The sequence below is a fragment of the Crocodylus porosus genome, unplaced genomic scaffold (assembly GCF_001723895.1).
Source record: "Crocodylus porosus isolate Cpor-Errol unplaced genomic scaffold, CroPor_comp1, whole genome shotgun sequence".
Lineage (NCBI taxonomy): Eukaryota > Metazoa > Chordata > Crocodylia > Crocodylidae > Crocodylus > Crocodylus porosus.
Genome location: NW_017728938.1, coordinates 554,453 through 570,684, shown reverse-complemented (window position 1 = coordinate 570,684; position 16,232 = coordinate 554,453). Strand labels below are relative to the sequence as shown.

The window sequence follows — 16,232 nt, the reverse complement described above, 5'->3', positions numbered from 1 at the left end:
CAGGGCAGGCCCTATGAGGAGAGGCTATGGGACCTGAACCTGTTCAGCCTCCAAAAGAGAAGGCTGAGGGGGGATCTAGTGGCCTGTTATAAATTAGTCAGGGGGGATCAGCAGGCATTGGGAGAATCACTATTCTCCCGGGCACTGCCAGGAGTGGCTAGGAATAACGGTCACAAGCTGGCAGAGGGCAGGTTTAGGTTAGATATCAGGAAGCGCTACTTCACGCTCAGGGCGGCTAGGATCTGGAACCAACTTTCAAGAGAAGTGGTGCTGGCTCCTACCCTGGGGGTTTTTAAGAGGAGGCTGGATGAACATCTTGCTGGGGTCCTTTGACCCCAGTATTATTTCCTGCCATGGCGGGGGGTCAGACTAGATGATCTACTCAGGTCCCTTCCGACCCTAGAAACTATGAAACTGAAAAATCATAGATTCCTATTTCACTGTTGGCCGTGATTACAGAGAGCAGTAAGAGGTTAGATACTCTGTTCTTTGTTTATAGGAAAAAAGGATATTGATGCCTTAAAGTAAAATACCACTCTGCTGTACTGCATGAGGGCAGATAGAATGTGTGGTGTTTTTAATAACAGGAAAATGTAGTTGTTAAAGTGCTCAGTAGTGCAAAACATACTCTGACTTATAAAAAAATATTTTCTACATGACACCATAAAGTTATTAATATAGCCTGTGGAGCAGAACAGTGTAAACCAATTTAGGAAGAACATTGTTCTTAATCAGATATTTCAATAATCTGATTATGGCAAGCAGTGAGCCATGTAGCTGCAATTGCATATGATTTAATTCTACTTTGATAGAGGCATGAAACTGCAAACTGCAATCTGAATTTCTTTATTTACTCTTACTGCAAATGCATTTGTGAGATTCATTGCAACAACTCTTAATTGTTGACAGGCATGATATTTTTTTCCTAAGGTAGCATAGGAGGACTTTGATTGTAATGTACTAATTGGCATCAGGTCACTGTCTACGACATGCAGACTTTTGGGTAAAGGTTTGATATATGAGCTCTTTTAAAATAGAATATGTCTGCGTGTGAACTGTTGAATGCCTTATTGACATAATCAGACAAGGTTCTTTGGGTGACACTAATATCTTTTATTACACCAACTTAAATGTTGGAAAACAATTTTTAAGCAAGCTTTTGGGTTCAAAAACCCTTTGTCAGGCTGAGGAAATTTCAGCAGTTGCTGTGTGCTCTTTCTGGATGGAATGAAAAGTAAAGAAGCCAGAGGCTGGGGTGGAAGGCATACAAGATAGGCAATCAGTGAAGATGTAGACTGAGGAGTCAATGGGTGAGAGACAGACTGGGTGTGGGAGAGAGAAAAGGACATAACTGTACCCAGTTGACATAATAGTGCCCAATTCTAGGTATTCAGTGGTTGTTACGTAAGTTGTGTTTAATATGCTGTATGCGGCACAAACACATACAATTGAACAGCTTTTTCCCTTAAGAAGTTTATAGTCAGAAAGGACAAAGACAGAAAAGTTCAGATATATAGAATTTTGGGTAGTAATATGTGTTTGTGAGTAAACCATAGAGAGGTTACAAAAATTGCTTTTCATCCTACCTGGATATGCAGCCATATTTAGGGTGAAGTTGACATCTGTTTTGTTAATGTAATGCCACATTGCATAACTACTTAAGACTGGAAGAGAATATTACACAACCAAAACTAACAAGATAACTGGCCGTGTCCAGATGAGCAGGATACCCAGGGGTCAAAAAAAACCTGCAGAGGGAAAAAAAAAAAAGTAGAATGGTGCACTCACAGGCAGTACGCACCACTCAAAAGTGGAGCTGAGCCACTCCACAGGGCAGAATTGCTGCTGCTGCTGCTGCTGGAGCCCTGGGAAGCCCCCAGGACCCCAGGTAAGGCTGCAGGGGCCAGCCCAGTGCTGGCCTCAGCCTCCCCTACTGCTTCCAGGGTAACTTGCCATGTGTCAAAGCATGCATGGCACAGGTGTTCCCCAGAGACAAGTAGCGGCAGCACAAGGTGCACTTCTGTTAGTTGTCCCCCCGGGAATCAAAAGTCCACACTATGTGTGGACGCAGCCTATAGGTGCATCTACATATGCAATTAATGTTACATGATAAACTCTCAGTCATGTACACAGAACAGCAGCACTTTATGCTGGGGTGAAGCAGCCATGGGCTGGCAGCAGGCTCAGGGACTCAGCCTCAAGCTTCAGGTGACAGTGTCAGGCAGAAAAGGGGCTGGCTGGAGCAGAAGGGTGGTGAAACTATGGAGCCATGTGGCTGACCCCCTGGGGCTGCTCCGCCCTGGCTCAGAGCTGCATCCACATGTGCACTATAGTGCAGTAAATAACTCTGCCATAAGATAATACTGTCCCCGACAGTACTACCTTATGGTGGAGTTAATTAATTTACAGTACCTTAATACCAGCACTCCTGTAGATGGTGATGCTTTACTGTGGAGCTGATCAGTCAACTCCACAGTAACACACACGTAGATGTATCCTACATTAATGTGTGACATAAATACATACTATACCAGCAAACTGTGGGTTATTCTAAATACTACTTGTTTTGTTCCAACATTTTATTGCTTTGTAGGTATACAATGATGCTCATATGCTGGAGAAGATCCTTAAAGAAAAAAAGAAGGAACTTGGACCTTTGCCAGAAGATGATGATATCGCTTCTCCTAAATTAAAGCTAAGTAAGGCAATTTTGAAAAGTGAAAATTACAACAGTTGCTTTTCTTTTTTTTAAGAAATCAAATGGTGTGGTTTAAGGATGTCAAACTCGGCCTTGGCTGGATCTACGGGGCCAGTGGTAGCTGTGACAGGTCTGTTGGTGACAGGGTGGGTCTGAAGTCAGGCAAGAGCAGTAGACAGGAGCCAGTGGTAGGGGGTCAGGTAATGGTGGAGTGAGCAAGGGCTGTATTTGCACAACATTTGCTTGCCTCCTGCTATCAACAGTCATTTCCATTGGGCACAGGGACCCTGAATTCTGTGTCAGACCTCAACCCACTAACCCCAACCTTCAGGTTCTGGTAGTTGTCTGGGCTACTGGTGGGCCAGAAGAGATGGTTCCACATGGTATCCTGGTTTTCTCTGATTTAAATCACAGAAAAATGTGGATTTGGAGTTACTTTTTCTAAATGAAAGTTGGGGATTTTTTTAAATTGGAGAAAACCAGGATCCTTGGTCATGTGGTTGACAACCCTAGTCTAGGTCAGCAAAACATTAATGTTAAAATTAACATACGTTCAAAGATGTTCTCTGTACCCTGACCTGACGTATACACTGAAATGGAACCGAGTTAAAATGTTACTGTCCAAAGGGTGGTCATACTGTCCACATTCTGTCTTGTTAGCATATTCCTTTGTTCCAACAAACCCATCACATGCACACATCTTAATTTGGTCATTTACTGGTGTCTTCATTTGGGCATGCCCTGGCCTCCTAATTTAGTCCATCCACCAGAACTGGAAATCCCAAGGGTTCTGCAGCTAAGAAAGTTAGATGCACTTTCATAGGCTTGTTCTGCAGTCTTGTCATTTGTCCTTTTATGCTTCATTTTTCCCATTTTTATATTGGAGCTAAAAACTTTTACACTAGTACTTTGACATTTAATGCAGAAGTTTCCGAACTGTAGTCTGTGGACCATTGATGGTCGAAAGGACTGTGGTGAATGGGCTGTGTGGATTACACCATGCCTGTACACTTTTATGGTATTTTGAATTATAAGTTTGATATAAAGGTGCCTGGTGGTTTGTGAGAAACTTTGAAGACTGACATTGGTCTGCTGGTCCAAATAGTATGGGAACCTTTGCGTTAATGGCTGTAAAATGTTTTGTTGTTCTGAAATGGAGTGTAGTATGTGAGGATAGTAAATTGAGTTGCTATTACCTACTTCATTAATTTGGTAGAATTCCGTGGCGATTTTTTCCATCTGTAAAATCAGAATAATATAAAACATGAGTCGGTAGAAAAAAATCAGCAGAAAGGATTGGAAATTCTAGAGGAGTTCTCTAGATTTCTCTAGAATTTCCTTCCAAATCTGTTTAAAAAAAAAAAAAATTGTAGATATCAAGTTAACATGTCTCCTTTCATACACGTCTGTTAAATTCTAAACTGAGAAGGTAAATATTTTAGAGAACTGTTTTAAATATTATATATAATATATGGACGCTTTTGAGAAGTTGATGAGATAAAAAATGCAAAATTATCAAGTAAAGTATAGATATGCAAGAGTCCAAGAGCAAAGACCATGTAGTACAATGGAAGCTCCTATAACATCAAAAAGCTAATATAAGCAGTAGTCCCATGTATAGGTATTGCTTCACATTTTACTTATAATAATAGTGTTATGCTTAATTTAGACTAATTACTTGTGGTGGGGTAATCTCAATATATGAAGCTCTTAATGTCAAGCATGGAAAAGATCTGCATAAAGAAGAGATTATTCTCGGCTATTGAGTTGAAGTAAGACTATCTTGCAGAGCTGATACTTGTACCAGTGGCTTAACGGCAGAGTTGGGGCCTGGGGTAAATGCAGTTACAAAAGCAGCAGAGCACATGTAGGGTCCAAGAGTGGTGGGGATGGGACGCAATTCTGAGAGCAAGGGAAGATGCAGAGTTCTGAGAGTGGGGGCAGAGCGGTCACAATGGTCTTACCCATGCTGAGAACTCCTAAACAGTTCCCAGCTGAGGAGCTATGGCTGCTGCAGCAGTTGCTACTGTTGCTACCACTTCTATCACCACTGTACCTACCCCAGCTGATGCTTTTAAAGCAGCAGCAGCAACTGCTGTGGACTGTTGCATAGTTCCCAGCATGAGTATGTTGGGACACAGACCCTGTGGGGAAAGGGGCAATTGTAGCTCCCCTCTTAAACTAACACCCAGGGTGAGTGCTCTTCTCACACACACTTAGTTACACTACTGATTTGTACAGGGCTTCTTCGGGTTTCTTAGGGTACCGAAACTCACACTGATAGGTCAAAATTTTATTTACTATCATAACACAGACTTCAGCAGTTTAATATCCAGCACTTTCTATACTGTTTTAAATTATCCATAGTGAAAACAGAGAAAAACATCTGAGGAAAGAGAGAATGCGGAAAAGTTGCCTGAGCCCTGGAACAACAAATTGTAGGGAAAGTGAACAAAACTGATTTTTGGTTTTTGTGTCTTTGGAACTTTTTGTCTGTCTAGGTAGAAAAAGTGGTATTTCCCCTAAAAAATCAAAATACATGACTCCAATGCAGCAGAAGCTGAATGAGGTATATGAAGCAGTGAAGAACTATACCGATAAACGAGGAAGGAGACTAAGTGCCATCTTCCTGAGGCTCCCATCTCGATCAGAACTTCCTGACTATTATGTAACTATTAAAAAGCCAGTTGACATGGAAAAGATCAGAAGCCACATGATGGCCAACAAATATCAGGATATCGATTCCATGGTAGAAGACTTTGTAATGATGTTCAATAATGCCTGCACTTATAATGAGCCAGAATCTCTGATTTATAAAGATGCCTTGGTCCTACATAAAGTTTTGCTTGAAACAAGAAGAGAGATAGAAGGAGATGAGGATTCTCATGTCCCCAATGTAACATTGCTAATCCAAGAACTTATCCATAACCTTTTCGTGTCTGTAATGAGCCATCAGGATGATGAGGGCAGGTGTTACAGTGACTCTTTAGCTGAAATTCCTGCTGTTGATCCTAACTTTCCAAACAAACCACCTCTGACCTTTGACATTATCCGAAAGAACGTTGAAAATAATCGCTACAGAAGATTAGACTTGTTTCAGGAGCATATGTTTGAGGTACTGGAAAGAGCAAGGAGGATGAACCGGTAAGATATTATGTATATCAGTACCTAGTTTTGTCAATTTTGAGTTTAATCATTGACCAGAATTTCCTTTTGATGTCAATATTTTTTTTTCTGGCAGCATGTTAAATTCTGTTGAATTATGTACTTTTAATTTTTTTCATGTAAAAGTAATGAAACATAAATAATGTAACATTTGCAATTGTGAGAATGCAAACCAAAGCTAAAAGAACACAGTGCTAACTTCTAAATCTGGAAGAGAAGCTCAGAAGAATTTGTGAGCAGTCATGCAGAAAGAGGCAGAGATGGGGTGAGGAAAGAAATTGATTGTTTTTAGGGGGAGGTGTCATGTTACAGACATGAATCATGATCCAACATTAAGGTAAGCCATGTAATTGAGTTACCAGATTTTTAACTGAAGTAATATATTTAGGTAGAGGAAATCTTGCAGAGCTGCACCAGATGATAAAATCTGTGGTGGCTCAGCCATTTCAGTGCCTCCTTGGCTAGGGACACGTTACACAGAAACTGGTTTAAGTGATCAAAACCTGGTTTAAACCTGTAACAGAACATAAGTTCAGTGCACATAAACCAGTCCAGTTTTCAAAGTGACTGAAAATGGCTTAAGGTAAACCTGGCTGAATGCAGTATCAGACTTAACTGATCTGTTAATGCAGTGTCTATCCCAGATCTCTTCCTGGTTTAAGTTAAACCAGAGTCCCCCAGCGTCCAAGATGCTTTGCAGCCCTGGGCTGGGCTGTCTGCTGGAGCAGAGCAGGGTTGGTCCCACCCAGCTTCTTCATAGCCAGAGCACTATCACTGCTCTGGCTGGTTAGCTGAGGGATTGCAGCAGCTGCCAGGCTTCCCCCTGCCCCGCCCCACCCCCGGTTGCTCAAGCAGGTATTCCTCCCTCCAGCCTCTTTGCCATGGCAGGGACCTCAGCGCAGGGACCCAGCATCTGGTCATGCCCCCTCCGTGCTAACATGCTGAGAGGTGTCTATGTGGGTCTCCAGTTTCACTGGAATACAGGCAGACAGTTAGTGGCTTGCAAATGCAAATGAACCCTGCAGATAAGAAAAGCCTGAAACTAATGAGAGAGATGTTTTGTTTTGTAGGGCTTGATGGGCTGATAAACTTTGTTCTGACAAGCAACCTGCTATCTGCAATTTCTGTCTGTAAGAGGGGGTGGAGAAAGGTGTTAGAAATGACCTGATTTGCGGACAGTACAAAGAAGCAGGAAGAGGGAGATTGAAAAGCTCAGTATCAACAGATGCAGGGTCTGGCAATACTCCTGCTCCTTGAGCAGGGAAAAGCCTGGGAAGGTGCAAGAATGGTGGGGGTTTACATCCTTCCCTAATCAGAGCATCTTGCTAGGGCCTCAGCTCAGCCCTATGGAAGAAAAGGGAGGGCTGCTCTAGTACCCCCCCCCCCCAGCTTCTAGCCTGAGCTACTGCATGCATGTGCCATGTGCCTGTATTTCTGGAATGAAAAGGAAATGTCTATCCACCTCCAAATTGACTCAAGCTTTGCAGGCTAGACTAGACCTGCAAAGATTGAATCAATTTAGGCTCAGGCTTTTTGAATGTTTGTCCCTAGCCATTGTGGCAAATCTTCACCTATTAAGTGGGTTGGAAGTAGATAACACTCTCAACAGTTGCTGCTATGCAAGTGTTTTATAATGTACAGAAGTATGCAGACTTGCAGCTTCTTGCTCTCCATTGGTGCAGGAAGTCAGCTAAAACCCATTGGGATATGTAGGGAGAGTTTTACTGCTATAACTTCAAAAGAAAAGGAGGAGTGTAATGGCAATAATATCTTCTTAAACAGAGTTTTAAAAGAACTGAAAAAAGTGATCATTGGGTGATTAGAAGTACTGTTTTCAGGTAATTATTTTTCAGATTCTCAGAAATCTCTTTTGAAAGCAGTAAAGTCCAGTTATAATGTAGTTTAATTTTTTTTTGGTTGCTTGTCATTTTTTGAATTCCTGTTACTCAAGGGGAGATTGCTCACCATCAGGTTTACCTGGTTAACAGTTTATTCCAGAGGCTGAAGTTTATTTGTGGGATTTCCTGAGATTGACCTGTATCTGTTTTTGTTTTGTTTTGTTTTTAACTTGTCCAGATAACACATGTAGCTTTCTTAACCAGAGGAAGTTGAGTTTGTATAGCCTTAAAGGAAACTCACTGGTGATTTGCAACCTATCTTTTCTCCCAGTCTTATCAGTATTAATAAACCCTGTAATTTAAAATACAAAAAACTGACTCTGGCTTTTAGTGACAGTCAAAGCAGTTAACCCAAATGTCTGTTTATGTAAAATCAAAATGGAATTCTGATTTACTCAACATTATTTTAATTGGAAATGCTTCAGTTGGGTCACAGAATATCACTCATTCTATTTTAAGCACAAACAGACAAACCAATCCTAACCTTCCTATCTTGAAAAGCAGTTTTGCTGAACATATGTTGAGTTTTCATATATAAACAACAAAATCTGTTGAATAAACATTACTCAAAGTAGAAATGTACTAGTAGTTGTTATTGTATACTATTTTCAAACTTTTCATCTTATAAAAACTTTTACACAAAGGCTGGATTCAGTTGCATATGCATCTGGAGATCCTTCCTTTCCCAAGTTCTCACTCTATTGAAAGGCTACATAGGTTCTCATATCATTTCTGGTGGGAACCATGTTGTAGGTGCTTATATAACGTACTGGTGTTTAAATACCAATCAGAAGGTAAAGCACATATGTTTCATTCTTTAAAACTTTGATTGCAGAAAAAATTATAATACATATGTATACATTCTTCTTCTTGACTTTAATTACAAAAGTACTTCTAAAAACTTCCAAGAGGTAATTGCTCTTAGCAACAGAGCAAGATGTAATAATTTTATTTTGCTTTCACGTTATACCAAATAACTCATTTTCAGTCAATATTAGCTTCCATTTTATCCCCAAATGTAACATTTTTAGCAGATTTGAGATTGTATTTAAGGTACTGTGTTGCCATGCATAAGCCATGTGATATGTCTCTTGTCATGCAGGACTGATTCAGAGATTTATGAGGATGCAGTGGAACTTCAGCAGTTCTTTATTAAAATCCGTGATGAACTCTGCAAAAATGGAGAGATTCTTTTGTCACCAGCACTTAGCTATACCACCAAACATCTTCACAATGATGTAGAAAAAGAAAAAAAGGAAAAACTACCAAAAGAAATAGAAGAGGATAAGCTCAAACGAGAGGAAGAGAAAAGAGGTAATTATTTTCATTCCAGAAATCTGGACTATAAACATTAGAAATGACTAAATATGTGACGCATCTTCTATTTTGCAGCTCCCCATAGTGAAGCATGTTATATTTTTTATATTCATCAAGTAAAGCTTTTATTCAAAATTTAGAGAAAATTACTTTTTTATTATCATCATCCTGTTTTTCCTCAAGCCATGTGCATATACATAAGCTATATCTCCAACTTTCATTTAAAATATATATAGCCAAATGTCAACCTGTTCTGTTTTTCATTGGAATATGTTTAGGTGTTGCTTAACTCCAAGGGCATTATCAAGTAATGTAATATTTTAATGTCTTTTTTTTCCCCGCTGCTTAATGTTCTCACAGACTTGGAAATCTTTATCCTAATTAAATGTTGTCATTTCTTGTTTGAAATTTTTTTACTTTCTCAGGGTTCAAAAAAATCGTTTGACACAACTTCTATCTCTTGTCTTGCTTTTAATATAGCTAAGGGGATGTTTTAAGCCAGCCCTTCAGAGTTCCTGCAGGGGGTGCTCTGAGAGGGAAAGGAACTGGCTTATGGCATTGTATAGGACGAAGTGGCCTTTGTAAAGAAGCTCTGTCTCTGTGTTCCCCTGTTGCCTCTCTGCTGTTCTTGGCTTTAGGTCCAGCTTTGAGGAATGGATAAAGTTGGCCAGAGACATCATGCCACTGTGAGAGAAGAGGGTGATTCCAGCATGGGTGACTGGTCCCAGCAGCACAGCGGTGGCGGAAGTGCAGGCACTTCCGCATGCGGCATGGAGCCAGTTTCAGGGGGAACACTAGTGTTCTCCATGCCCCCCTACCAGCCAGAGAGCTCGCTGTCATAGGAGGCACGTGCCCCTCACCCCCCACCCAGAGTTGCCCATGCATTGCCTGTGGATTCCAGTCTTTCCTAACCCCTTGCCCCTTCCCCATGCCCTCTTACAGCCCAGTGTGATAAAACACAGGTAGCTGTCTTTTTCCCTACAGTGCTAAAGTCAGTAGTGCTTATTTTTATTTTTTGCCTGCAGCAAATTACTGCTTTCACTACTGAGAGCAGGTGGCTCTCAGTAGTGAAAGAAGACTTCTCTTCTTTACTCGTTACTAGTAATGAGTTCCTTTCCTTTATAGGGATTGCTCAATAAAACTTACTTAACATTTGGGACTTACCTTCAGCACCACCAGAAGCAGTAAAAAAAACTTAGGTGGAGAATAGCACATGCTCAAACATTCCACTGGGAACTAGGAGCCAAGAACGAAAAGATAGGTGGAACATAGAACATATTAAATGTTCTGCTGGAAACTGGAAGCCAGTGGCAGGGACAAGTTTGGTGTGCCATTTTTACTTTGGTTATTGGGAAGAATAATGGTAGGGGGAGCCTTTTTTCTTTCTTATTATGTTTATATGGCACTTAGCAGAAGGGGATCCTGCTATGTCCTAGAATTCATAGAATTTATAGATTGTAGGACTGAAAGGGACCTCGGGAGATTATGGGGTCCAGCCCCCTGCCCTAACCAGGAAAGATAACTGGGGATCAGGTGAACCCAGCAAGGTGACAGTGTAGTCTCCTCTTGAAGAGTTCCAGGGTAGGTGATTGCACCACCTCTGGAGGGAGCTTATTCCACAGGCTGGACACTCTGACTGTGAAGAACTCGATCTTCCAGGAGTTTGTGGCCATTATTCCTGGTTTTCCATTCGGGTGCCCTGGTAAATGGTTACTCACTGAGCTCTTGATACACTCCCCTAGTGTAGCGGTAAGCTGCTACCAGGTTCCCTCTCAGCCTTCTTTTCCTCAGGCTAAAGAGTCCTAGATCCCTCAGCCTTTCCTCATTTGTCTTGCTGTGTAAGACTGATCATACAGGTGCCTCTTCTTTGGACTCTCTTAAGCCTGTCCACGTCCTTGTTAAAGTGTGGTGCCCAGTACTGGATGCAGTACTCCAGCTGTGGTCTCACCAGTGCTGAGTAGAGTGGAAGAATCACTTCCTTGGTTTTGCTGGAGATGCATCGATTGATGCATGCCAGAGTATTATTTGCCCTACTGGCTACAGCATTGCATTGCTGGCTCACATTCATACTGTGGTCCCTTTAATTTGTGGTGCTAGTCAGTTTGGTGCCGCCAGGCCTTACTGATGCTGCAGTGGGAGCCCAAGCCTGGGCTCCCCCTGCAGTGGAAAGAAGCAAGCTCTTGTGGCTGGAATCCCTTCAGCTGAAGGGCTCCCAGCTGCCAGGGCACCCCACACACCCCCCATGATTGGGAGGTCACTGCAGCAACCTCCCTACCCTAGGAGTGCATGAACCCACTGGGGCTGGAAGATCACAGCTGTGCCCTGTACCTTCCAGGACAAAGCTGGGTCCCAGCATCGGGAGACATGCTGCAGGTACCTAGCCTCTGCAGCTGTGGGACTCTGCTGGGACCCAGAGTCCACAGTTGTTGGGGCTGAGAGTTCCCAGCAGTTGCAGGACTCTGTCTCAGCTGGGCAAAGTCACCCCTGTGGCTGGGAGCCTAAAGCTGATGGGGCTCCCAGCCTCATGGGAGATCGTGCTACACATGCAAATTTAAAGTTTTTGATAGTAACTAGCTATACATTTTCAAGGTCTAATTTGATAGCTGGTTGGAGATTTTTATTGTTATCAGTACTTTGCGCATGTAGTCAATCTCCAGGAAATTGCTTAATTAACTATTGCAACACTTGCAATATGTAGGGGGGGCCAAAGTTACTACAGCTTGGATTCTAGGAGAAGAGATGTGTGGTAGTAAGGTGATAGCTTTTGGAATATCTCATTCCTTAGCTTTGACTTGGTGGTTTTCCATTTTCCCTTATGTTGAAATAAGAAGCTGAAAAAAGCGAAGATTCTGCTGGAGGAACTGGTCTGTCAAGCTTGCATCGGACCTACAGCCAGGATTGCAGCTTTAAAAATAGCATGTACCATGTTGGGGATTATGTCTATGTAGAACCCGCAGAAGCCAATTTACAACCTCATATAGTCTGTATTGAGCGGCTGTGGGAAGATTCAGCCGGTAAGGAATTCTTTACTTTATAAAAACTAAAACACTGTAAATTGTAAATATTCCCTGCTAATACTTCCAGCTTGAGCTTTCCTTACTTGGGTACTTAGTTTTTACTTAGAAAAGTATATGTATAGTGATTATTTTTTAAACAATCTAAAGGTTTTGCATGTTGGAAAAATTCGGCTGGGTGCCAGCTATCCTCTTTTTTCCCTTGTTATGAACATCCTGCAGATGAAAACAGGCTTGTTTTTGGTCTTGATGTTGCCCATTTAAAAGTCCATCAACTTCTGCTCTTTAATGAACAGGGGAAGAACAAAAGGGTCTTTTCTGTGCCTGAAAAAGTATTCACTGTTGACAATGCAACCAGTGCTGAATGCTTTGAGCGCACCACAGCACAAGATGTGTTCAGAACCTGTGGTTTAAATTCCATAATGGGGTCAAATGCTGCATACCCTATGCAAGCTTACAATTAAACTGTATTAAGCACTAATTTCACCTGTTTGTTCCTGGGTGTCCTTTATCAGCAATGGGTGACTCTTGAGCTCAGGGTGTCAAACATTGCCTGTGGGCCAGATTTGTCCCATAGAGCCAAATGATCTGGCCTGTGAGTTGTTGATCTGGCCCCAACCCCACACTCTGCATGCAACACACGAGCTAGACCTAACTGGGCATACTGTGGGCACTACAGTGACATGGTCCAGGCTGCTGCAATGCAGCCCACACCCTAGAACCTCTTTACCACATGCAGTGCCATGTCTAGCCCACATGTCACAGCCAGCACATGCCCTGGGCCATCCCTGAGGGTTGGCACATAGTAAGACTCAGGACCAGTGCAGGCTGTGTGCACTGCACTTGATATAGGGGGCTGGCAGACCTGGAGATGGCACACAGGACCATTTAGCATAGAACAGGGGTTGGCAGCCTATGGTACATACAATCCCCCTTGTTTATTCAGTAGAGAATATATCGTGTTTTTTATGTTTTTTAGGAGAAAAATGGTTATATGGCTGTTGGTTTTATCGGCCAAATGAAACATTCCACCTTGCGACACGGAAATTTCTGGAAAAAGAAGTTTTTAAGAGTGACTATTATAATAAAGTTCCTGTTAGCAAGATTTTAGGAAAATGTGTGGTCATGTTTGTTAAGGTAACATATTAAATTGACTAAAATGTAATGCAAAACAAGTAATTAGTTTAACAAATTAAACTAAGACTCAAGGATTGTAACAGAACCTATATGAAATTAATATTTTTCATTTGGTGGTATTTTTCTGTATTATACATTGTAGTTAATCCACAATACAGAGAAAGAGGCAAATTTGTACTCTTTTTAGTATGAGTTTTTCTGTAGAAATCATGTGCATGTATGCATTAAATCATTATTAAGTTGTTTGCTTCTTTTTTTTCCCCCAGTAAGGGTGGTAGGGAAATCCCAGGTACACTCTTAATATATTTTCCTCAAATATTAAATTTTGTTAGGAGGAGGTTTGGATGCCTCAGGGGTATGGTAGTGAATATAATCTTTCATTTCTACATCACCCATTAGATTCCACCAGTATAGGTTGTACTGAAGGTCCTTACAATCATGAATGCTTTTTTGTGTAAAATGAACCAGCTCTCTTGGGCTAGACTTTTATGGGCATTGTGTTGATGTAACAAGCACATCTTTAACCATGTTGGCTGCTAATTAATATACTTGTGTTACCACCAAAGATTTAATGGGGGTGGAATTTATATTTCTCTCTTAAAGTAGTGGTAGTCTCATCTGCTCAGAGCTTAGGTATCTTGCAAGGCAGAGTTGCAGTACACGCATGCCTGTAATTATAATTTTACCTATTTTTATAGATAAATATACTATAACTCTCTGGGCAGATAATTTAGTAACTTGAATTATTTGTAAGACACTTTAAAGTTTTTTTCACATTTTTAATTTTAGTAACTCAGATATCAAACCAAAAGAAAGAAACTTAGTACAAAGGTTGTAGCAACCTCATGGGATACTGTTTTCAGCAAGTGCAAGCAAAAAGCATAGAGTTGGTGGTTTAAACTCTATGTGTGGGAATGTTGCTAAAATATTTAATCTAAGAGAAAATATTTAATCTTCTCTTCATTCCACAGGAGTATTTTAAATTATGTCCAGAAACCTTTAGAGATGAAGATGTCTATGTCTGTGAGTCACGTTATTCTGCAAAGACAAAGTCTTTTAAAAAGATTAAATTGTGGACTATGCCCATTAGCTCTGTAAGGTTTATCCCAAGAGATGTACCTCTGCCTGTGGTCCGTGTTGCTTCTGTCTTTGCTAATACAGACAAAGTGGATGAAGAAAAACATGGTGAAAATTTAGAGGATAATAAAGTAGGAGATGGTATCCTTCATCTTGAAAAGGTATGCGGAGAATAAGCTCAATATTGAATGAAAGAGGATTTGGGATCAGAAAAGTTGAAAATATAGAAATTCATAATCTGGATTTTCACAGCCTCTAAAAAGCTAAAGAAATAAAAACAAATTGTTAGATTTGATGCTTGTGTTTTAAAAAATAAAATGTGTGTACATTCATGTTCCTTAAAAATAATTGAAATCTTAATTAAACTAAGTATTAGCCTTGATTGTATTCCTTGAAGTTGTTATTAGCTGACCACTGACCCTTTCTAAACCTGTCATACACAAGTTTTATAAAATGTGAAGATCTTAGATTAACTTCCTTCAATAATTGTCATTTAGATCAAGGTTGTCCAACTAGCAGGTTGTCCAACTCCTGCTCCCATGGGGGATTAATGTGCAGCCCCTGGGCTTTCATCCGGATGCTGCCTCCTGTGCCCCCTTTTCCCCCGTTCCCCAGCCATCACTCCAGCTGCAATAGCAGTCAGAGTCTTCAGGCTCACTCTCCCTCCTCCTTTTCCCTTCTTCAACTTTCTCCCTTTGTCCCAAGATTGTTGAGGGTGAATCTGGGATTGCACCCCAGTGGTCAGGAGGAATCAGAGCCATGGGCCAGGGAACTGTGCCTATGGGGTGGGGAAGGGGGGTTACCCCACAAGTGCAGAGTGCAGCAGTGGTAAGAGGTGCTATGCCGTGCATCTGATGTGGCCTGTGCAGCCCTTAAGACATGTAGCCTCTAGGATTTATGTTTATTTTATGTGCCCGATACACATTTTTAAGGTCATATAATTTCAAATTAAAATAGGCACTATCTGATTACTGTCAGCCCCAAATAGACCTCCAAAAAAGAAGCTAGAGGCCTATGTTCTGATTTGCTTTTAGCCCATGATAAAATATTTTATTAAAAATTTGAACATTTAAGGAGGTGCTCATGATGAGCATCTACTGTGAGCTGAACAATCCTCGGTTGACGTTTTAGTGGATCGTGACATGAATCTTGCATACAGGTTCCAGGATTAAATGGGGCAAACTATGAAATTTATAAAAAATAATGCACTGAATGGTGATGTTTTTGTATTTAAGGCATGATTGCCTTTACTAATAATACCTGATTACTTACCCCTGGACCATATAATGTTATGCTTAAAAAAAACAGAAAACTTAGATGTATTGTAGTTTTGCTATACTAGTTAATAACTTTTCTGTCGATAAACCAACAAAATGGCTCTGGATTGCCATCCTGAAAAGCTTCATCTTTTTTAAAAATTATAAGGTGAAGAACTTGAACTGAGAGCAGTATTGGTCTTACCTTTTAGCTTTCAGAATTCAGGGCTTAATGTGTGTGTTTTATACAAGTTTAATTTTACATTTATTATCAATTTTAAAAAATACATGAATAAAAATATGTTTCACTTTTGCTACCTCCAGCTCCTTTACTTTACCAATATTTAAATGCATGCTTTTATGTAGGAGAAAGAAGATGTTCCAGTGGAAATGTCAAATGGAGAACCTGGTTGCCACTACTTTGAACAGCTCTGTTATAATGATATGTGGCTTAAGGTTGGCGATTGTGTCTTTATAAAATCACATGGCTTGGTGCGACCTCGGGTGGGAAGGTGTGTATATTTTGTCTTGTGTTTAAAAATTGTGGTGAAAAATTTGTTAATGAAGAAAACTATTGCGTCTACTTTTATAGATTCCGAAGAACAGGGAAACATGAACCAACTTATTCTTGTGCTACCTATCCTGAGTCACAAAATAATTAGTTCAATGT

The 16,232-nt window shown here is 40.8% G+C and overlaps 1 protein-coding gene across 9 annotated transcripts in view; it reads left to right on the top strand.

The window, feature by feature from the left end:
- The window catches only part of PBRM1 (polybromo 1), a 121,359-nt gene that overhangs the window by 76,279 nt on the left and 28,848 nt on the right, over positions 1-16,232 (top strand). For 8 of the 9 annotated variants that reach the window (XM_019547406.1, XM_019547403.1, XM_019547407.1 and 5 more), the window contains 7 exons: positions 2,594-2,699; positions 5,200-5,842; positions 8,864-9,075; positions 11,907-12,092; positions 13,072-13,229; positions 14,201-14,467; positions 15,929-16,074. In XM_019547406.1, the coding sequence (XP_019402951.1) occupies positions 2,594-2,699; positions 5,200-5,842; positions 8,864-9,075; positions 11,907-12,092; positions 13,072-13,229; positions 14,201-14,467; positions 15,929-16,074 (1,718 nt within the window). The remainder of the gene's footprint in view (positions 1-2,593; positions 2,700-5,199; positions 5,843-8,863; positions 9,076-11,906; positions 12,093-13,071; positions 13,230-14,200; positions 14,468-15,928; positions 16,075-16,232) is intronic. The other variant, XM_019547400.1, reaches the window with a different exon arrangement.